Source organism: Rhinopithecus bieti, unplaced genomic scaffold, assembly GCF_001698545.2.
Source record: "Rhinopithecus bieti isolate Rb0 unplaced genomic scaffold, ASM169854v2 scaffold_44745, whole genome shotgun sequence".
Taxonomy (NCBI): domain Eukaryota; kingdom Metazoa; phylum Chordata; class Mammalia; order Primates; family Cercopithecidae; genus Rhinopithecus; species Rhinopithecus bieti.
This window is the reverse complement of record NW_016818280.1, coordinates 952,376-975,498: the sequence shown is the minus strand read 5'-3', so window position 1 is coordinate 975,498 and position 23,123 is coordinate 952,376. Positions and strand designations below refer to the sequence as shown.

General features: G+C 44.1%; 1 protein-coding gene across 7 annotated transcripts in view; it reads right to left on the bottom strand.

Moving 5' to 3' along the window:
* Positions 1-23,123, bottom strand: part of HIRA (histone cell cycle regulator) — a 107,511-nt gene that overhangs the window by 36,281 nt on the left and 48,107 nt on the right. For 6 of the 7 annotated variants that reach the window (XM_017856659.1, XM_017856660.1, XM_017856665.1 and 3 more), the window contains 3 exons: positions 21,871-21,956; positions 16,159-16,356; positions 13,931-14,092 (listed from right to left, as the gene is read on the bottom strand). In XM_017856659.1, coding sequence (XP_017712148.1) covers positions 13,931-14,092; positions 16,159-16,356; positions 21,871-21,956 — 446 coding nt within the window. The remainder of the gene's footprint in view (positions 1-13,930; positions 14,093-16,158; positions 16,357-21,870; positions 21,957-23,123) is intronic. The other variant, XM_017856663.1, reaches the window with a different exon arrangement.

Genomic DNA, 23,123 nt, shown 5'->3' with positions numbered 1-23,123 from the left:
TCAGAAACCATTCATGCCAGAAAGAGTGAAGTGAAATATTTAAAGTGCTTAAACAAACCTCTTGCCAACCTAGAATTCTGTGTCCAGTGAAATTATGCCTCAAAAATAAAGGAGAAATAATGACTTTGTCAGACAAAAATAAACAAAGAGACACCGGAATCTGCTGCCAGAAGACCTGCCTTGGAAGAAATGTTAAAAGTCTTTCAGAGAGAAGATAAATGATGCAGGCCAGAAACTCACATCTGCATGAAGAAAGGAAGAGTGTTAGAGAAAAAAAAAAAATGAACATAAAATAGAATATTTTATATTTCCTATTCCCAACTGATCTAAGAGACAACTTTCTGTTCAAAGAAATAACAGCCATCATGTCTTGAATGACTACAGTTATGAATGAGTGAAATAAGTGGTACCAATGTCATAGGGCAAGGAAGGAAAGAGAGGGGAACTCTTTCTACTACCCACGAAGTGGTATAATATTATTTGAAAGTAGAGTTAGGTTATAAATGTTTATGGTAAACTCTAGAGCAATCACTAAAAAAATTTTTTAAAGCATAATAAATAATGCTGAGAGGAAAGAAAATTTATTTTTATTTTATTATTATTTTTTTGGAGATGGATTTTCACTCTTGTCGCCCCGGCTGGAATGCAATGGCGTGATCTTGGCTCACTGCAACATCCGCCTACCAGGATCAAGTAATTCTCCTGCCTCAGCCTCCCGAGTAGCTGGGATTACAGGTATGTGCCACCACCCCTGGTTAATTTTTGTATTATTAGTAGAGAAGGGGTTTTACCATGTTGGTCAGGCTGGTCTCAAACTCCTGACCTCAGGTGATCTACCTGCCTCGGCCTCCCCAAGTGCTGGGATTACGGGCGTAAGCCACTGTGCCTGGCTGAGAAAACTGAGTCATATAAAATACTCAGTTAAAACCAGAGAAGGCAGAAAAAGAAGACAAAAAGAAGTGAAGATTAAAAAAAGAATAAGGCCAGGCATGTGGCTCATGTCTGTAATCCCAGTACTTTGTTGGGAGGCTGAGGTGGGTGGATCACCTGAGGTCAGGAGTTCAAAACCAGACTGGCCAACATGGTGAAAACCCATCTCTACTAAAAAATACAAAAATTAGCTGGGCATGGTGGCAGGTACCCGTAATCCCAGTTACTGGGGAGGCTGAGGCAGGAGAATCACTTGAACCCGGGAGGCAGAGGTTGTAGTGAGCCGAGATGGTGTGCCATTGCACTCCAGCCTGGACAACAGTGAGACTCCATCTCAGAAAAAAAAAAAAAGAATAAATGCTAAAACATGGCAGATATTAATACAACTATATCAATCAACTTTAAATGTGAAAGCTCTGAATATACCAATTAAATACAAAGACTGACAAAATGGATAAAAAGGCAAAATGTTTTTAAGAAATGGGTTTATGTAGCCGAGCGCCATGGCTCATGCCTGTAATCCCAGCACTTTGGGAGGCCAAGGCGGGTGAATCACCTGAGGTCAGGAGATTGAGACCGTCCTGGCCAACACGGTGAAACCCCGTCTCTACTAAAATACAAAATATTAGCCGGGTGTGGTGGTGTGCGCCTATAGTTCCAGCTACTCGGGAGGCTGAGGCAGGGGAATTGCTTGAACCCAGGAGGCAGAGGTTGCAGTGAGCCAAGATCGTACCATTGCACTCCAGCCTGGCGACAAAGTGAGACTCCGTCTCAAAAAAAAAAAAAAAAAAGAAAGAAAAGAAATGGGTTTATGTTTTAAAATTTAATTTTAACTACAGAAGACAAAGACAGAGTAATAGTAGATGGACAGATGGACACAGTGGCTCATGCCTATAGTCCTAGCTACTTGGTAGGCTGAGGCAGGAGGATCGCTTGAGTCCAGGGGCTTGAGAGCAGCCTGGGCAAAATAATGAGACTCCATCACTAAGAGTAAAAAATAAGTAAATAAATAAATACAAGAAAAGGGGTGATTCTAACTATATGATAACCTGGAACAGGCAAAACTATGGAGACAATAAAAGATCAGTGGTTTCCAGGGGTTGGGAAGAAGGAGTATCTATATGAAGCACAGAATTTTAAGGCATTGAAACTATTCTGACTGGGTGTGGTGGCTCTTGCCTGTAATCCCTGCACTTTGGGAGGCTAAGATGCGCAGATCACTTGAGGTTAGGAGTTCGAGACTGGCCTGGCCAACATGGTGAGACACCATCTCTACTAAAATACAAAATTAGCCAGGTGTGGTGGCGCACGCATGTAATCCCAGCTACTCGGGAGGCTGAGGTAGGAGAATCGCTTGAACCTGGGAGGCGGAGGTTGCAATGAGCCGAGATGTGACTGTGCCACCACACTCCAGCCTGGGCAATAGAGCGAGACTCTGTCTCAAAAGAAACCAAAAAACTATTCTGTAAGATGTGATAATGATACATATATGTCATTATACATTGGTTAAACCCATATAACATACAACATCGAGAGTAGACCCAAATATAAACTATGGACTTTGGGTGATGATGTGCCCCATTCTGGTGGGGGATGCTGACAGTGGGGGATGCTATGAGTGTGTTGGGCGGGGGGCATATGGGAACTCTTTGTATTTCCTGTTCAATTTAGCTGTGAACATAAACTGCTCTAACAAATAAAGTCTATTAAAAAAAAAAAAGAAAAGCAAGGACTGGAGAAAGACATGCCATAACACTAATCAAAAAAAGCTGGTATAGTTATATAACATAAGCAAAGCAGGCATCAGAGCCAGTAAAGTTATCAAGGATAAAGAGGGACATTACACAGTGATAAAGATGAAGGGGAACAATTCTGAATAAGTACAGAAGCACACCTCGTGTTACTGTGCTTTACTTCATTGTGCTTCACAGAGACTACGTTTTTTTACAAGTTGAAGGTTTGTGGCAACCCTGGATCAAGCAAGTCTATTGGTGCCATTTCCCCAACAGCCGGTGCTCATTTCATGTCTCTGTGTCACATTTTGACAATTCTCACAATATTTCAAACATTTTCATTCTTACTGTATCGGTTTTGGTGATCTGCCATTAGTGATCTTTCATGTTAGTATTATAATTGTTTTGGGGCACTGTGAACCACACCCATGTAAGATGGTGAACTTAATCAATAAATGGCATTTATGTTCTGATTGCTCCACCAACTGGTTGTTCCCCTGTCTCCCTTCCTCTCCCCAGGCCTCCCTATTATCTGAGACACAACAATATTGAAATTAGGCCAATCTATAACCCTACAATGGCTTCTAAGTAAGTGTTAAACCAAAAGCTAAAAATGATTAAGCTTAAAGAGGAAGGCACATTGAAAGCTGAGACAGGCCAAAAGCTATACCTTTTGCACCAGTTAGCCACGGTGTGAATGCAATGGAAAAGTTCTTAAAGGAAGTTAAAAGTGCTACTCCATTGAACACATGTTTGAAAAGAAAGCTAAACAGCCTTATTGCTAATATGGAGAACGTTTTAGTACTCTGGATAGAAGATCAAACCAGCCATAACACTCCCTTAAGCCATAGCCTAAGCTAGCAGAGGCTGGCTCATGAGGTTTAAGGAAAGAAATGGCAAGGTGAAGCAGCAAGTGCTAATGTACAAGTTGCAGCAAGGTATTAGAATATCTAGCTAAGATCATGGATGAAGGTGGTAACACTACACAACAGATTGTCAATGTAGGTAAAACAGCCTTCTATTAGAAGAAGATGTCATCTGGGACTTTCCTAGCTAGAGAAGGGAAGTCAATGTCTGGCTTCAAAGTTTCAGAAGACAGGCTGGTTATCTTATTAGGGATGAATGCAGCTGGTGATTTTAAGTGGAAGCCAATACTCATTAACTATTCCAAAAATCCTAGGGCCCTTAAGAATTATGCTAAATCTATAAATGCAACAAGAAAGCCTAGATGACAGCACATCTGTTTAGAGCATGGTTTACTGAATATTTTACGCCCAATGTTGACACCTACTGCTTAGAAAAAAAGATTCCTTTCAAAATATTCCTGCTCACTGGCAATGCACTTGGTCAACCAAGAGCTCTGATAGAGATGAATGTTGTTTTCATACCGACTAACACAATACACATTCTAGAGCCCATGAACAAGGAGCATTTTCATCTTTCAACTTTCATTACTTAAAAGGTACATTTTTGCCTGTAATTCCAGCTACCTGGAGGCTGAGGCAGGAGGATTGTTTAAGTCTAGAAGTTCTGAGCTATAGTGCGCTATGTCAATTGGGTGTCCACACTAAGTTTGGCATCAGTATAGTGACCTTCCGAGAGCAAGAGACCACCAGGTTGCCTAAGGAGAGGTGAACTGCCCAGACTGGAAACAGCAGGTCAAAACTCTTGTGCTGATAAGTAGTGGTACTATGCCTGTGAATAACACTGCACTCCAGCCTGGGTAACATAGCAAGACACTATCTCTTAAATAAATTAAATAATAATTAAAAAAAAAAACCTTTTGTGGGTTGGGTGTGGTGGCTCACGCCTGTAATCCCAGCATTTTGGGAGGCCGAGGCGGGCAGATCACAAGGTCAGGAGATTGAGACAATCCTGGATAACATGGTGAAACCCTGTCTCTACTGAAAATATAAAAAATTAGCCGGGCATGGTGGTGGGCGCCTGTAGTCCCAGCTACTCGGGAGGCTGAGGCAGGAGAATGGCGTGAAACCGGGAGGTGGATTTATTTATTTTTATATTGAGACAGGTTCTCATTCTGTCGCTCAGGCTGGAGTACAGTGGCATAATCTCAGCTCACTGCAACCTCCGCCTCCTGGGCTCAAGGGATTCTCATGGCTCAGCCTCCCCGAGTAGCTAGGACTACAGGTGTGCACCATGACAACTGGCTAATTTTTGTAATTTTAACAGAGATGGGGTTTCACCATGTTGGCCAGGCTGGTCTCGAACTGCTGACCTCAGGTAAACCACCTGCCTCGGCCTCCCAAAGTGCTGGGATTACAGGTGTGAGCCACTGCACCTGGCCTTTATTGGCATACATTGAAATATCATGCCATCGAAATCCTTTTTGTAAGGTTGGTACTAATGCCCCCTTTCATTTCTGATTGTATTTATTTATATACTAATCATACTTTGATTCAACGACCCCCAGGAGATATCAAAATCCAAGGATGCTCAAGTCCCTTACATAAAATCATTTAGTATTTGCATATAATGTAGGCACAGCTTCCTATGTACCTACGTAACTTTTTTTTTTTTTTTTTTTTTTTGAGATGGAGTCTCACTCTGTTGCTCAGGCTGGAATGCAGTGGTATGATCTTGGATCACTGCAACCACTGCCTCCCAGGTTCAAGTGATTCTCCTGCCTCAGCCTCCCAAGCAGCTGAGATTACAGGCACGCACCACCACGTCCCGCTCATTTTGTATTTTACTAGAGACAAAGTTTTGCCAGGTTGGCCGGGCTGGTCTCAAATTCCTGACCTCAGGTGATCTGCCTGCCTTGGCTTCCCAAAGTGCTGGGATTACAGGCGTGAGCCACTGAGCCCGGCCAGCCTCCTATATATTTTAAATAATCTCTAGATCACATATACATAGTAAAATGCCTACAAACAACTTTATTTGCATGGATTCATAGTAGTACTTGGCTTGTAGCAAATTCAGTTTTTGCTTTTTGGAACTCTGTGGATTTTTTTTCCCAAATATTTTTGATCCATAGTTGGTTNTTTTGAGATGGAGTCTCACTCTGTTGCTCAGGCTGGAATGCAGTGGTATGATCTTGGATCACTGCAACCACTGCCTCCCAGGTTCAAGTGATTCTCCTGCCTCAGCCTCCCAAGCAGCTGAGATTACAGGCACGCACCACCACGTCCCGCTCATTTTGTATTTTACTAGAGACAAAGTTTTGCCAGGTTGGCCGGGCTGGTCTCAAATTCCTGACCTCAGGTGATCTGCCTGCCTTGGCTTCCCAAAGTGCTGGGATTACAGGCGTGAGCCACTGAGCCCGGCCAGCCTCCTATATATTTTAAATAATCTCTAGATCACATATACATAGTAAAATGCCTACAAACAACTTTATTTGCATGGATTCATAGTAGTACTTGGCTTGTAGCAAATTCAGTTTTTGCTTTTTGGAACTCTGTGGATTTTTTTTCCCAAATATTTTTGATCCATAGTTGGTTGAATCCATAGATGTGGAACCCATGGATACAGAGGGGCACCTTTACTTATAAATATTAAAGAGAGGCAACATAATGACTAGCTTACTTCCTCAACACCCAACACCTCTCTTTTGAAGAAGTGGGTAAATGTTTCTCATAATGCTGCGTTAAACATCTCTAAATGTGACAGACTCCCTGGATCACAGGTGCTATCACTGATCTTATTTCCTCAAGGAGTTCACCATGAGTCATGCTCCTGTCTAGTATCCAAAAGCCCTCATCCCTGCCTGCCTTCCCACTGCTAACCAGCCTCTGGCTGTTAGCCCTTCCTCTGGGCACTGTCTTCAGCTGTTCTCTCTGCTAGTCACCCCGGGGCACAGAAATGTGGGCAGGTATACACACACCAGCGTATAGAATCCTGGATTGCACTGTCTTCAGCTGTTCTCCCTGCTAGTTACCCCCGGGCCACAGAAATGTGGGCAGGTACACACACATACCAGCATGTAGAATCCTGGATTCTTTTCATTTGTATCCATGTGAAAAACTGGGAAGACAAGAGGCCCATGACACTGCTCTGTGAAACTGAAGAGTCTGTTCCCTTTTCTTCTAATGTTCTACAACAGGGCAAAGCATCCACCTGTGGGTGTAGCTTAAGATTCTGGAAGCCCTGAGTCAGTGCTTCTCAAAATCCTTTTAAAATTATTTTTAAAAAAATGTCAGGCATTTGCCTCTCCAAAGAACTTGTTTTACTCTGTTGTAAAAATCAGGTCATGTACATTTTCATATTAAATTTTTTGTTAAATAAGCTTTTGGAACAGTCAAAAATGCTTTCTCTCAGATGTTCTGAATATGGAAATAGAATATCAGCTTGTTCGAATTTTTTCTAACATGAATTTTCCTGGTTCAGACTGATCTGAAAGGGTTTCATGTATTAAAATGGAAGAATCCTATTGTGAAACATGGAAAAAAGTCAGACTTTTATGTAACTATCATTTTGTAAAATACAACAAGAATGTCACAGCAACGTCCTACTATCACCTAAGTTTCCAAGGTGTGCGGTGGCTTCCTGAGCTCACCGCAGCACTGGCCCATAACATTCACTTGCTTGGTGCTGCTGAGCTCCAGCTGCTCCACCCTCTCTAGTTGGGACCCCTGAGAGCCCTTAGGAGTCTCCCCACCTCCTGCCTCTGGCAGATGCCCCATTCAGGGACCCTGGGGGGCCAGTGGCCCACTGGGAATTGCATCTCCCCAGCCTGCATGTGGGCTTGTACCAGTTGTTACAATATTCCTGGGAGTGCCAGGTAAATCGATCTACAGCATCTGCCCAGTGGGTCTAGGCATCTGTGAAGCAAGAGCACAGCTGGCCAGGGCTGCCCCGCTTACAAATGGGCTCCATCCTAGGTTCTGTCTGCTCAGGACTACTTGCCCTGTAGTCACTTACCTCAGGTGCCTACGTTCCCCAGTGCTTCTGCCTGACACCTGGCCTTAGGGGAGAGTGGAGCAGAAGACCCACAGTTTCACCCAGGGTTGCTAACCTGTACCTGGGAGGCTAGCATTTGGCTCCCAACCCACCTGAGGCTCTTGGCTAGGAAGTGCCAGTCAGGCTGCAGGGGTCTCACTGCCCAACTATTGTGACGCACAATGAAGGAACAATAGCAGGAGCTGATATGTGCTGTTCACCATGAGACAAGGACCAAGATATGGCTTTACAGGACTAAGGTTAAGGGATATCTCCTATGAGGAGGGTTTTCCTGGGAGGTCCATTCTGCCTGAGAGGAGAAGGACTCAAAAACACCGTATGTCTCAAGATCATCCCTGCTCCCTCTCTGAGGAAGCGGGGACCTGGGCCTAACCTGCAAGGTGTATTACTTTGTGCACCACCCCTAACCACTGCATGATACTGTGCCTCAAAGAAAATCTCCACTGAAGGCCAGGTGCAGTGGCTCACACCTGTAATCCCAACACTGGGAGGCCAAGGTGGGCACATCACTTGAGGTCAGGAGTTCAAGACCAGCCTGGCCAACATGGTGAAATCCCGTCTGTACTAAAAATACAAAAATTAGCTGGGCATCATGGCACATGCCTGTAATTCCAGCTACTAGGGAGGCTGAGGCAGAACTGCTTGAGCCCGGGAAACAGAGGTTGCAGTGAGCAGAGACCGCGCCACTGCACTCCAGCCTGGGTGACAGAGCGAGACTCTGTCTCAAAAAACAAACAAACAAAGAAAATCTCCACTGATGGGTGTTTTTTGTTTCATTTTGTTTTTTGAGACAAGTCTCGCTCAGGCTGAAGTGCAATGGCACAATCTTCGGCTCACTGCAATCTCTGCCTCCTGGGTTCAAGCGATTCTCCTGCCTCAGCCTCTCGCCACCACACTCTACTAATTTTTGTATTTTTATAGTAGAGACGGGGTTTCACCATGTTGACCAGGCTGGTCTCCAACTCCTGAGCTCAGGTGATCTGCCCACCTCGGCCTCCCAAATTACAGGCGTGAGCCACGGTGCCTGGCCTGTTTTGTTTTCGTTCTGGTTTTGAGACAGGCTCTCACTCTGTTGCCCAGGCTGCAGTGGAGTGATTTCTGCTCACTGCAACCTCTGCCTCCTGTGTTCAAGGAATTCTCCTGTCTCAGCCTCCCGAGAAGCTGGGACTACAGGCACACACCACCACGCCCAGCTAATTTTTGTATTTTCAGCAGAGGTGGGGTTTCGCCATGATGACTAAGCTGGTCTCAAACTCCTGGACTCAAGTGATCCACCTGCCTCAGCCTCCCAGAATGCTAGGATTGATTACAGGCATGAGCCACTGCACCAGGTCTCCACTGATGGGTGTTTTAAAGGGCTCCTCCTGGTTTTCACTGAGAATCAATACAAGAAAACAGCCACATCAAGAAAGTATCTGCATTTTCTGTAACGCCTTTGTTAAAGATACGGGGACTTGTTTTACTTCATTTTCCTCATATTAGAATCCAACCCAACCTGAGAATTCAGCACCAGGCTCCTAGAAGCTCACTATACTCATTCTGTCAGGAAAGCAGGAAGCTCAGCTCGAAGTGAATGCTCACTCACTGCCACTTTCAAGTGAGAAGTTGAGGACGACAAATATGACGGTGGCCCCTTATTATATAGATCTTGCTAGAGCCGTATTTATGGCTGGACAGTCTTGTGAGACCCTGTGGACACAGCTGCTGAGGGACCAACCTTTGTGGCACCAGGACCCAAGATGTACAGTCAAGATTTTGTCTCCAGAAGCCAATCCAAGGGCTGTCCTCCTGGCTTCTCATTCAGGGTATGCACTACATGAGAGATAAGGGCCACAGAAAGCCGCAAAGCAAACATGAGCGTCTTCCTCAATAGGCAGGACTTTCTGTCTGTGGCACACTGTAGTCTCTCTCAGGTGGGGAATTCGTTTTATTTATTTTGTTCAGAACTTGCTCCATTTCAAAATCTGAGGTTTCTTCACCTTCTGGGAAGCCTCTTAATTCCCTCTTGACAACTGCCCCGCAGCACATCCTCTTGGGGGGACTCCTCTCCATTGCCCTGTCTTCAGCTCCACCTCCTCACCTCTGTTGCACTCTGGCCAATTTTGTAGACTGAATGTTCTTTTCATCTGGCTCTGATCTGCTCTCTGAAATGCTTGTTGACTTTTAAACTGCAATGATTATTATTTTTCTTTTCTAAAAGTAATTTTTTTGGTTCATTTCCAAATCTGGTCTTTTTTGATGGTGTATTATTAATTTTTATTGAGATATAATACATATATCATAAACTTCGCCACTTTAAAGTATAGAATCATCAGCTTTTAGTATATTCATAAGGTTATGCAACCATCACCACTGTCTAATGCCAGAGCATTTTCATAATTCCGAAAATAAACTCTGTACCCATTGGTAATCACTCCTTATCCTCCCTCCCCCAGGCCCTGACAACCACCGTTACTCTACTTTCTTTATGGATTTTCCATTCTGGACATTTCTTATCAATGAAATCATACAACCTATGATCCTTTGTGACTGGCTTCTTTCTCTTAGCATGTCTTTAAGGTTTATCGTTATTGTAGCACATGTAAGCATCCCCTTCCTATTTATTGCTGAATAATATTCTGTTGTATGGGTAGACCATATTTTGTTTATCTACTCATCAGCTGATGGACCTTTGGGCTGTTTCCCCTTTTTGGTTATTATGTACGGATGTGAACATTCATCTATGAGTTATTGCATGGATATATGTTTTCAATTCTCTTAGGTATATATCTAGGTGTGGGAACTGCTAGGTCAGATGATAACTCTGTATTTCACCATTTAAGGAACTTCCAGACTGTTTGCCAAAGGTGCTAAAAGACTTTACATTCCTACCAGCATGTATATGAGGGTTCCCTTTTGAGTTAATTTTTGTTTACATAATAGAATATTAATCTTTCCTCACATTTTGTTTTAGCTTTCATGTCCTTCAAGACTTAAGCATATTTTATAGCGCCATCTGACAATTCTACGATCACAGGTTTATAGGACCAACACTTCTTATTATCTGACCATCTGATCTTTTAATTACAGACCTCCAAATGGGTATGAAGTATTTCACTGGAGTTTTGCTTTTATTTCCCTGATGGCTAATGATGTTGATTGTCTTTTTATGTGCCTGTGCTTGGTATATATTCTCTGCAGAAGTTTATATTCAGATCTTCTGCTTATTTTAAAACTGTGTTATTAGTCTTTTATTGTTGAACTGTAAAAGTTCTTTATATAATTTAAATTCTGAACTTTAATTAGATGTGATTTGCAAATATTCTCTCCCATTCTGTAGGTTGTCTTTCCATTCTAATAGTGCCTTTGGAAGCACAAAAGCTTTGGTTTCTTTTTTTTTTTTTTAGAGATGGAGTTTTGCTCTTTTGCCCAGGCTGGAGTGAAGTGGCGTGATCTCTGCTCACTGCAACCTTTGTCCCCAGAGTTTAAGCAATTCTCTTGTCTCGACCTACTGAGTAGATGGGATTATAGGCCCCCGCCACCATGCCTGGCTAATTTTTGTATTTTTGGTAGAGATGGGGTTTCACCATGTTGGCCAGGCTGGTCTTGAACTCCTGACCTCAGGTGATCCACACACCTTGGTCTCCCAAAGTGCTAGGATTACAGGCGTGAGCCACCGTGCCTGGCCAAACTTTTAATTTTTAAAATGGTTTTGTAGAGATGAGGTCTTGCCATGTTGCCCAGGCTGGTCTTGAATTACTGGGCCTTCTGTCCTGGGCTCTGAAATTGCTAGGATTATAAGCATGAGCCATTGTGTCCAGCCAAAAGTTTTAAATTTTGATGGAAGTCCAATTTATCGGTTCTTTCCTTTAGTCGTTTGTGCATTAGCTGTCATATCTAAGAAACAGTTGCCTAATCCAAGGTCACATAAATTTCTATCTATTTCTTCTAAGAGTCTTATAGTTTTTGCTCTCACATTTAGTTCTTCGTTCCCTTTTGAGTTAATTTTTGTTTATAGAATAGAGTATTAATCTTTCCTCACATTTTGTTTTAGTTTTCATGTCTTTCAAGACTTAAGCATATTTTATAGTACCATCTGACAATTCTATGATCACAGGTTTATAGAAACCTAAGTCTCCCAGTAAGTATGTCTCCTGACATTTGCGCATGACATGCTGTTTCTTCTTGTGACTTTGGATTTTATGATCATCTAAGCAGTGCTTTATCAGTGGTAATGCTGTACACTCTGGCCCAGGGAATGTCACTGCAGGGTGGATACGCATTTCTGCCAAGTGCCTCTGGATGTCAATGAGACCAGGATCTCCTTTGTGTTCATTTCTCGGCTTGGTGATTTCTAGACAACACAGGTAGTGTTAAACTGGCCCTGAATCCACAAGACAGCAGGCCTGTGGTTACACAGTCTCAAGGGAAGATTGTTTTCCCAACCCAAAAACAGGCTGCGACATTCCAACTTCTCTGCTAGTTCTTTTGCTGCCAGTTAGGTTTTCCTAGTGTCTGCCTCAGTCCTTTTTTAAGCAGCTTGACTTTATGCTGGTGACTTAATTCCAGCTCCTACATGGCTTAGACCCCAGGCTTTGTCTCAAGTCTACGTGGTCATTAAAACTCAAGTTCCTCAGTCAAGACCCCTAGCCATGCACCCATGGTGCAGTTCTGCCCACTGCTCTTTTTTGTTCACTCTTAGATTTTAGGCTCTGGGGACTGCCCTTTCTTGTGAACCATTCATTCATTTTAGGGACAAGGGTTGCATTTAATCCAGCATTTCAAAGTATTTAGAAGCAGGGAAGCTGGGCGCGGTGGCTCACGCCTGTAATCCCAGCACTTTGGGAGGCTGGGCGGATCACCTGAGGTCAGGAGTTCAAGACCAGCCGTGGCCAACATGGTGAAACCCTGTCTCTACTAAAAATACCAAAAATTAGCCGGGTGTGGTGGTGGGCGCCTGTAATCCCAGCTACTTGGGAGGCTGACGCAGGGGAATCAATTGAACCTGGGAGGCGGAGGTTGCAGTGAGCAGAATAGCTAGGACTATAGGCACGTGCCATGACACCTGGATAATTTTTCTGGTAGAGATGAGGGTCTCACTATGTTGCCCAGGCTGGTCTCAAACTCCTGGCCTCAAGCGATCCTCCTGTCTTGGCCTCCCAAAGCATTGGGTTTACAGGCATGAGCTACTGCACGTGGCCTGCATTGAGTTAATTATGAAACAAGCATGATGAGATTACAGAGTAGACTAGAAGATTCCACACCAAGTTTACAGATATAGCATCAAACTTGCAGAAAGGGTCCTCCCATGCTAGCTTCCAGGAACTGTTTTCCAAGGAAAATAAATCCTGTCCAGACACGCAGTTTTGGACAGGACTTTTCATAAGCAAAGCCCCAGAGATAGCATGCTGTGGCTTTAGCTCCAAATCACCATCTACTGCAAGGACAGGTCACATACAAATGCTCCTTTTATTGGACAACTGCTGGCTGTCTGGCTACTACAAGTTTCTGACTAGTGTCCTTGTACTTGGCTGATGGTGGCACAGGCTAGGTTGTGTCTGCCCAGGGCTGCTGAGCCCTACAAACCTCGCAGTGGGGTGCAACTCTTAAGGGACAGCTCTTAAGCCACCAAAGCCCAGCCCACAGCTACCTCTCCTCTCCTAGGCTCTGACTCATTGGGATGTGAACTTAGCTCTTTGTCGAGTCAGGCTTGGAGAGAGGGGCCCTCTCAAGAGGCAGAGAACTTTAGGGCCAATGGCAGAGGCTGCAGACATTAGCTCTGGCCACCTTAGGAGGATGCACTACTGCAAAACTCCAAGAAATAAAGAACTACAGCCTGCATGATGTCACAGCTATGTTTGAGGGGAGACCCAGAGAATGGACAAGCAGCATAGTGTCCACAAAAGCTCAGAAGCCAATCTGATAAAGACCTTACCTACATCATTTTTATTGCAGCTGTCTACCTCTGGTCAGTTTCTGAGTGGAAGGCCGTCACTTCCATGATGTATCAATATCAGAGTCTTCACCTCTCCAACTAATCTCACACTCTCTTCTGAGCAAACTCTGGGCTCCATCCAAACACCATTATTCTCAGTCCAGCCTCTGCACTGACCAATCCTTGTGCCTTTGCCCGTGTGGTTCTTTTGCTGTGTCCTCCCCACAGCTCCTTCCAGCCACCTTCCCACTTGAAGGAGCCACCTCTTTCTCCTGGTGGCTCACTAAGGGCTCTGCAGTCTTGCTCCCATGTATTGAGCGGCTAGAGTCTTTTCCCCAACAGGAAGGCATGTTGCTTGGTGGAAACACTGCCACTGTGCTATTGACCCATGCCTGCACCCTCCCTGGTCCTTCAGGGTCCTGCAGCTACCACCTACCTTTCCGCGGCTGTTGGAGTCACGCTGGTCAGGGCAGGAGCACCTGGCGTGGCTTTGGACCGCTCTGTGAACCGGGAGTCAAATGCTTTCATGGGTTCGATCTTGGACGGGGTCGTTAACACAGAAGGTGACAATGCAGCAGGAGTAGAGGTAGCATTCATACTGGGGTGAAGAAGAGGGGAGGCATCTGTCAAGCGCAATCCTGAAAGGATCTGGAGGTCTAGTATTTGCATTATTTGGAGCCTACTAAAAAAGGCACAAACATCAAACTTCCATAAACACAAAAAATTTCAAGATACAATCTACTACTCCCATTTCTTTAAAATTGTCATGTGTTAAAATTATGGACACCTAGAAGGTTGTGAGCAAATGCATTCACACTTCCCCCCTTTGCACTGTTCTGAGAGTTTTTGATTGAAGCATGAGGCCTAGAACATGGTTCTTACAGCCCTTTTCTCTAGTCATACTGCCCTATCTCCAAAACTTAAATACAGCACCTCTACCCCAAACCACTCCAACCGCTCACCTTTCCCACTTCAACAATGAGTCTCATGAGATAAGCCTGCACCTGGGGTGCTGAAGCCATGGTCTGCTCCTGGTCTTTACCCTTAGTCAGGCATCCTCCATCCTGTGTGGCCCCTCCCATATCTCCCTGTGACAGTGTCACATTCTTGGCATTATGCTTCAAGTGCTCATCACACAGCTTTCGTCTTCTATTCCACAGAGAAAGGAGAGGCCAGGCAGAAGCCTGCCCGGTCCATCCTTCATGTCCAAGCCCACATAACATGCTTTGGGACCATGGCCACTGTGCCTCCTCCTAAGCACACCCAGGCGAACTTCCACTCCCACCCGCCTAGACACCACACCACATGCCTGAACAGCCCCATTTTTCTCCTCCATGACCTGTGTCCACTAGAATGGGCCATCCCCGAAGCAGTTCTCAGATCTGGCATGGTCTGTCCTTCCCAGGCCCCCTTCTTCCTGGCATGCTTTGCTTTCTCACTGGTCTTGCTGCTCAGTCTTTTCTTCCTACCCTCTCAGGATCCCCCCAGGACAGTGACCTAATGTTTGGGCATGCCTCCACAGCCATGGTGCTAGCACACAGAAGTAGGAGGCTGCAGTAACACAAGACTCCATTCCACCAATGGAGAATTGCTCTAACGGTATCAGCTGTATCCCAGAAGCAGGGGGCTGCAGTAACACAAGACTCTATTCCACCAATGGAGAATCGCTCTGATGGTATCAGCTGTATGTGCCAGGGAGTGGCCAATTTGGGGCACCACCACCTAACAGAGTCACTTTCCTAAAAAGGAGATCTCAAAGCTTTCTACATCTCTACTCTGGGGAAAAGCCCCGACTACCTGATCCAGCATAGACACCTTGGCCTTCTCCCTCTTCTTGACCTCCCTGAGGGGACTGGGGGGCTGCTGCCCCTAATACCCAGGCCTCATCCCCTGGTAGGCCTGTATGAGCCCTGTGGAGGGTACCCTCTGAGGCACCTCCCTGACCCTGAGATACCAGCCCCTCTTTGGATGGCTAGCCATTTCTACCCAGAGGACCTGAGGGGCCACCTGCAACCCTGTGGCTGCCTCTTCCCTATCAGCCTACACACTCCCTGAGGATGAGGACCCACCAATTAAGCCCCTGTGATGCCTGGGGCCTAGCAGGGTATGTAACCTAGAGCAGGTGCTGAGCAAACATTCACTCCTGGCTTTCATTTGTGCTTGCATGGTTCTGATTTCTAATTTGGTTTCCAAGTAAAGATGGATGAAGACACAGGCTCTCTGAGTGAATAGAATTCTGAGAGTATGAGGGGAGTCTGTGCCTTTCCACAGGAGTACCGACTAGGATGGATGCTCTGTGATGTGCTCAGCAGACTGAAGTGGAGGCTGAGGCCCCAGAAATGTGAAGGACCTCCAGTGTAGAGCTGCCAGGTGGGGCTGACTCTGCAGCATGTAGCATTTCACTGATAGCTCCCACCCTTAGCAGCCTGACCCTTGGTCGGCCTTGATACACTCTTTGTGAAATCCTCATGGTCCTGTGCATCAGAGACTCACTGAACGAGTCCTCCCCTCTGAGAAGTCCCCATTTCAAATCAAGCATTTTTTTCTTTCTTTTTTCATCGGAAGGGCCACAAAGTGCAAACAGAATAAAATTCTCTGTCCTCAAAACCATGTGCAAACCTGAACTTTCCCCAGCGACAGGAACAAGCCTTGGCACCCACTAACCTGTCTTTATTGACAGAATCGCCTGCAGGTCTGGCACTGGCAGCCACCACAGGCTCTGTGCAAGGCTTCGAGGCGCCGAAGGAGTTAGGGGTACTGGAGTCCAGTGGCAGTAGCTGTGGACTGCTATGAGAAGAGAGCATGGTGCCCGCCAGGGAGCCCGAGAGGGGGATGCTGTTAAAGAATGCCGTGGAGAAGTCCCTGTCATCAAGTAAGAACAAAAGTCAGCCTTGAAAGTCAGGTGCCACATCCAGTACTTTATACATTCAAATAACTTTTTTCTAGGTCCAAAGGCAGTAGGTTTTCATGACAGAAAATCCGCAAAGTTACAGAAAAGCAAAAAGAAAATTAAAGCCGCTTAATATACTATATATTTAATTGAATCTAGGATTTACAGGTTCTACATGTACTACTAAGGAAGAAAACAATGCTACTAATTGTCAGATGCCATTGATTGTACAACACACCCAAATCTCAGAGGTGTTAAACTGTGCAAACACGTCTTAGGAGGAATGAAATGCAGCAATACAGAAAGGGCCTCCCTTTCATGAAGGGCCATGGGGCATGCCATTAGGTGGGTGTGCCATAATATACCTAACCCAGCCTCTACTGAGGGACCACAAGACTGTCTCTAGCTTTTTCTATAACAGATGCTGCTACACCAGGACGCAAGGTATTGCAGTGTCAAAACTGAGGATTCTGGGACAGCCAGGTCTGACTCCTCTGCCATTTGCAAGCTTGTGACTTGCTCCAACTACTCTTGTGCCTCCAGTCATGTCTGCAAAATACAAAGTGTCAGGACTCTCCCCATGGGGTTGCTGTCAGGACTAAAGTAGTTGGTGTAGGACACTCTTAGAACACACATTAGCCGCTCAAAGAATTATGAAATTCTAACACTTGTCATTACACCTAAGATTCACATAATACATGGGATAAATTCTTAGAAGTGGAATTGTAGCAGCAAATGAAATGTTCACTGATGATTTGGAATAAATATTTCTAAAGTGCCCTCCTCAGAGGTTTAAATTATAAGCCATGTACGAAAGCACCTATTTCTCCACATAGGTGCTTAGTAACACTTTTATCAAATTTCCTGACACTTAACAATCTGACAGAAGAAAAATGGTATCTTACTTTGATATGAGTGATGTTGACATTTTTTCTTTTCCTTTTTTTTTGAGATGGAGTCTCACTCGTCACCCAGGCTGGAATGCAGTGGTGCGATCTCGGCTCACTGCACGCTCTGCCTCAAGGGTTCATGCCATTCTCCTGCCTCAGCCTCCCAAGTAGCCCACCACTATGCCTGGCTAATTTTTTGTATTTTTAGTAAAGACGGGGGTTCACCGTGTTAGCCAGGATGGTCTCGATCTCCTGACCTTGTGATCCGTCCATCTTGGCCTCCCAAAGTGCTGGGATTACAGGAATGAGCCACCATGCCCAGCCGACATTTTTTCAAAATAGAAATACTTGATTTCCGGCCAGATGCAGTGGCTCATGCCTGTGATCCCAGCACTTTGGCAGGCCGAGGCGGGTGGATTACTTGAGGTCAAGAATTCGAGACCAGCCTGGCCAACATGGTGAAATCCCCGTCTCCACTAAAATACAAAATTAGCCAGGCATGGTGGTGGGCACCTGTAATCCCAGATACTTGGGAGGCTGAGGCAGGAGAATCTCTTGAATCTGGGAGGCAGAGGCTGCAGTGAGTTGAGATCACACCACTGCACTCCAGCCTGGGCAAGAGTGAGACTTCACCTCAATTAAAAAAAAAAAAAGAAAGAAATACTTGACTTCCTTCTTTTGTGAACTGCATATTCATATGCTTTGTCTACTGTTTTGTTATTCATCTTTATTACTGATTTGTAAAAACCATTTACACATTAAAAAACATTCCTTATATGGTAGGAAATATTTTCCCTGGGATGTTGTGCTTCAACTATTTATGGCCTTTTTTTATTGTATTTTTTATTTTTTGAGATGGAGTCTTGCTCTGTCACCAGGCTGGAGTGCAGTGGCGCAATCTTGGCTCACTGCAACCTCTGCCTCCCAGGTTCAAGTGACTCTCCTGCCTCAGCCTCCCAAGTAGCTGGGACTACGGGGCGCGCCACCACGCCCAGCTAGTTTTTGTATTTTTTAGTAGAGATGGGGTTTCACCATGTTGGCCAGGATGGTCTCCATCTCTCGACCTCGTATCTGCCTGCCACGGTCTTCCAAAGTGCTGGGATTACAGGTGTGAGCCACCACGCCCAGCCAGTCCATCTTTTAAATGCGCTAAAATTTTTAAATTTTTGTGTACTCTAAATTGTCACTTACAGAAAATAATTTTTTGACCTCTGAGATTATAAAAAATATTCTTCCGGGGAATCTTCTAAAATTTTAAACAAAAATATTTTAAACAACAAAAAGTTAAACAAACTCTAAGCTGTTTAGAATGTATGTAATAAATTGCGAGGTTGGGACCCAACATTGTTTCTAGCGGTGGGGGGGCATGTAGTCCTGTCTTCCATTTACCGAATTAGCTAATGTTTTATCACTGATGTGAAAAGGTACCTTTAAAATTCCCATAAATACTCGGGCCTATTTCCTGATATTCTATCATATTGCACTGCACTATGTATTGATGTGTCAGTATGTCACTGTTTTGAGTATGACAGCCTTTAAGTTTTAATTTCTGGTGGGGCTAGTCTTCCCTGATTAATCTTCTTTTTCAGAAATATTTCAGCCATTTCTATTTATTTTTCCACATAACTTTATTTTATTTATTTATTTATTTGATACAAAGTCTCACTCTGTCACCCAGGCTGGAGTGTAGTGGCACGATCTTGGCTCACTGCAACCTCCCAGGTTCAAGCAATTCTCCTGCCTCAGCCTCTGAGTAGCTGGGACTACAGGCGCGCCACCACTCCCAGTTAATTTTCATATTTTTAGTAGAGGCGGGGTTTCACCATGTTGGCCAGGCTGGTCTCAAGCTCCTGACCTCAGGCCTGCCTTGGCCTCCCAAAGTGCTGGGATTACAGGTGTCAGCCACTGTGCCCAGCCGAGTTTTCCACATAACTTTATAGTTACCTTGTCTGATTCCAAAAATTCCTATGGTTATTTATACTGGTTAAATTTATAGGCTACAGGAGAGCTGACATCTTTATGATGCCATCCTAGCTAATCAATGGTATGAATTTCTAGTTATTTCTTTGAGTTTTCTTTGAAGCCTCTCCGTAGGGTTTTTACTTTTTCTTCATTAAGGTCTACATCTCTGGTTGCATCCTAGTTATTTTATTTGTGAATGTGACTTATTTCTTTATGCACTCTGAGGGTAGTTGGTGCTACCTGACTTCATGTTGATTGTATCTAGCCACCTGACTATCTTCTTTCATTGCCTATGGCAGCTTTTCCAGTTGATTCTCTTATAAACCATATCATCCTTAAATAATTATCCTTTCCAATTTGTTCTTTCCTTTGACTAACTACATGGGTTAGGACCTATAGAACAATGTTAAATTATAGTTGCAAGAGTAGGCATTTGTTTAGTTTTTGAACTTAATTTGAAATAAGATAATTTATCGAGTTAAGGAAGCATCCACCTACTCCCATTTAACTGAGTTTAAAAAATTACGTTGAATTTTACCAAAATGCCTCTTAAGCATCAATGAAAGAGATTATATAATTTTTTTCTTTTGATCTACTGATATGTAGAATTCAATAGTTACCTAAAATTTGAACCTCCTTACTTTCCCGAAACAAACCTCACTTGGTCATGGTATATTAGCCTTTAACAAGCAGTAAGGTTCTGTTTGTTACTATTTCACTTAGATTTTGCATTGACGTTCAGAAATGAGAGTGATCTTGAATTTATTGTTTTATCCTTGTAAGATTTTGATATAAATATTATGTTCATTTCAAAATAAAAATTTGCACATTTCTTCTCCATGCACTAGAATATTTCAAATGGTGTTAACGGTTACCTGAGTTACCTGTTCCTGAAAAGTTCCTGAAGTTTCCCTGTGAAGCCATCTTAGTCTGGTGGCTTTGGTGGGGTTAACTTTGTCCTCTATTTCTTCCACAAAAATTTTTCACTTTTAGTAATTTTATTTTCTTCAAAAACCATCCATTTTCTGTGCAAATTTATTTGCACAGAGTTCAGCAAAGAAGTCTCTCATCTTTTTGATTTGTCTGCTATTATTTCTCACTTATACCTACTTTGCATATTTATGCTTTTTCTTTTCTTTCTTAATCAGCTAAGCTAATAAGGACCTATTCTGTTGCTACTTGTTTGTTAGAATGTGGGAATCAGGAGGGCAAAAAGCTTTTAATACCAAAGGAATCAGGTCCTGGTGCCAGAAATATGCATCCTATGTCAGAAAGTTGGCCCCAGACCAGACCTACACCTTCTCACCAGGTAAGGCCTGGAAGGATCCACAGAACAAAGTGCCACCATCAACACCACCACCTCCCCATCCCACAGGCCCAGTGTGCTCAGAGCTCAACCACACACTGGGTCTCACTTGGTCCTAGTAAAAGGTAGGTAGGGGCATTATCACCTATAGGGTCACAATAGGAAAAAGACTTAGTCAAAAGAAAATGAGTGCTCTGGGGGGAGTCAGCAGACCTGGTTCTGGCTCTACTCGCGGGACCTCAGAGCCTGCACATCTAACATGAGGAGACTGGATCTGTACACTGTACAAGAGAAGGTTTCTTCAGACACCAAGGAAGATGTGGAATAGCTTGTGGATGGACAACTGCAAAACGCAGAGGCCTGAAGTATGTGGTCTCCATGAAGGGCTTACAAATGCCCTGAGCAGATAGGCGGAATGAGAATAAACCCAGAGTGAACTGCCTTGACAGTGGGGGTCTTATTTCTTTTACATAGGGCCTTATCATTTTTCTTTCTTTTTTTTTGAATCAACACACATCATTTTGGGAAGAATAACCAATTCAAAAACAATCCTCACTATATACACTGGGACAACAGCAAGTGGTGAATGAGTCTCTTCCCCATCTCTGTCCCCAACAGGAAAATGTGCTTCAGAGCCCTACCCTCTGCCCAGTAATTCCACTTCTAGAAGTTATCCTGAGAGAATCACAGGTGAGCTCAAAGACTCATTTATAATCACGAGAAACTGGACACAACACAAGTCCACAGTGAACTGGCTAAGCAAATCCTAGGACGGGAACCTGGATAATCAGACAGTAAACGCCTCAGAGGACTAGTTATTAAAATGGATGAATGGGCAAGAAACAGTAATGAGTGGGGTAAAAAAGACTGGAAATACAGATATCAAAATGTTAACAGTGACTGTATCTGATTATAGATAATGTTTTTGTCTTCTTTGGGCTTTTACTATTTTCTAAATTTAACCATGTGTAAATATACCTTTCATAATCATAAAAATAACTTTATGAAAGAAAAAAAAGAAAAAAAAAATCAGCCTGACTGACTGCCTTCCCTGTGCGTCCTCTGGTGCCCTGACAACAGTGAAGTGCCCCAGATGTGCTGGCTGCCTTAGCACTACCACCCACCACATGATTCAGGTGCGCACAAGGGCTCCAAGAGGAGTGTGGGCTTTGAGACTGCGGGAAGCTGAGCTCGACTTCCTTGCTTCCACGTTCTACCAGTCACGTTGTGAAGGGCCTATGAAGATCCTCACCATGAAAGTGTTAACCGCTGAAAGAAGACAGGAAGATCTCACCAGATAAGATCATGAAAGGGGAATGAACCAGTACCCAGTGTCCAGCTGTGCTATGCAGAGAGGCGTGATTCTTCTGCGACCATCTGCCGTCCGAGTCTCAACTTGTTTCTTCAGAAGATTCTGGCAAAGCGGAGTTACATAAATGAATGCAAAAGTTTCCGCCAACTATTTCCAAATATTAAAAAATAAAGTCTATTTTTTTCCTGATGATAAGAACACTGAACATAAGATCTACCCGCTTAGCAAAGTTTTAAGTATGCAATATCATATTGTGAACTGTAGGCACTATGCTGTAGGGGAGATCTCTAGGACTTATTCATCTTCTATAACTTAAACCTTATACCCTTTGGCTAATAACTCCCATTTTCCTCTGACCCCAGTATTCACCATTCTATTCTTTGCCTCTGTAAGTTTGACTATTTTAGATTCCTCATATAAGAGGTATCATGCAGGCCAGGTGCGGTGGCTCATGCCTGTAATCCCAGCACTTTGTGGAGGCCAAGGTGGGCGGATCATGAGGTCAGGAGATCGAGACCATCCTGGCCAACATGGTGAAACCCTGTCTCTACTAAAATACAAAATTAGCTGGGCGTGGTGGTGTGTGCCTGTAATCCCAGCTACTTGGGAGGCTGAGGCAGGAGAATCGTTTGAACCAGGGAGCCGGAGGTTGCAGTGAGCCAACATTGCACCACTGTACTCCAGCCTGGTGACAGTGACACTCCATCTCAAAAAAAAAAAAAAGAGGTATCATGCAGTATTTGTCTTTCTGTGTCTGGCTTATCATTAATTTGTACACATTAAGTATGTATAACTTTTTATATGTCAATTATACCTCAACACAGTAGGTTTAAAAATAATAAGGCTTCTAAGGAAATGTACTCTAAATTCTCCTTCTAAGCCCTTCTGGTACAACTAAACAAGACACCTAAGCAAAGAACAAGCAGTGGGTGCATGCCACACTAGCCGCCCCACACAACAGCCATGGAAAGGGCTAAAGGACTGAGCCCTGCACCCATGAACCACATGTCTGTCACTGAGCTAGGGATTTTCTTTCCTTTTTTTTTTTTTGAGACAGAATCTCACTCAGTTGCCCAGGCTGGAGTGCAGTGGTGCAGTCTCGGCATACTGCAACCTCCACCTCCTGGGTTTAAGCAAGTCTCCTGTTCAGCCTCCCATGTAGCTGGGATTACAGGCATACACCACCACACCCGGCTAATTTTTGTATTTTTTTTTTTTTAAGTACAGACAGGGTTTCACCATGTTGGCCAGGCTGGTCTGGAACTCCTG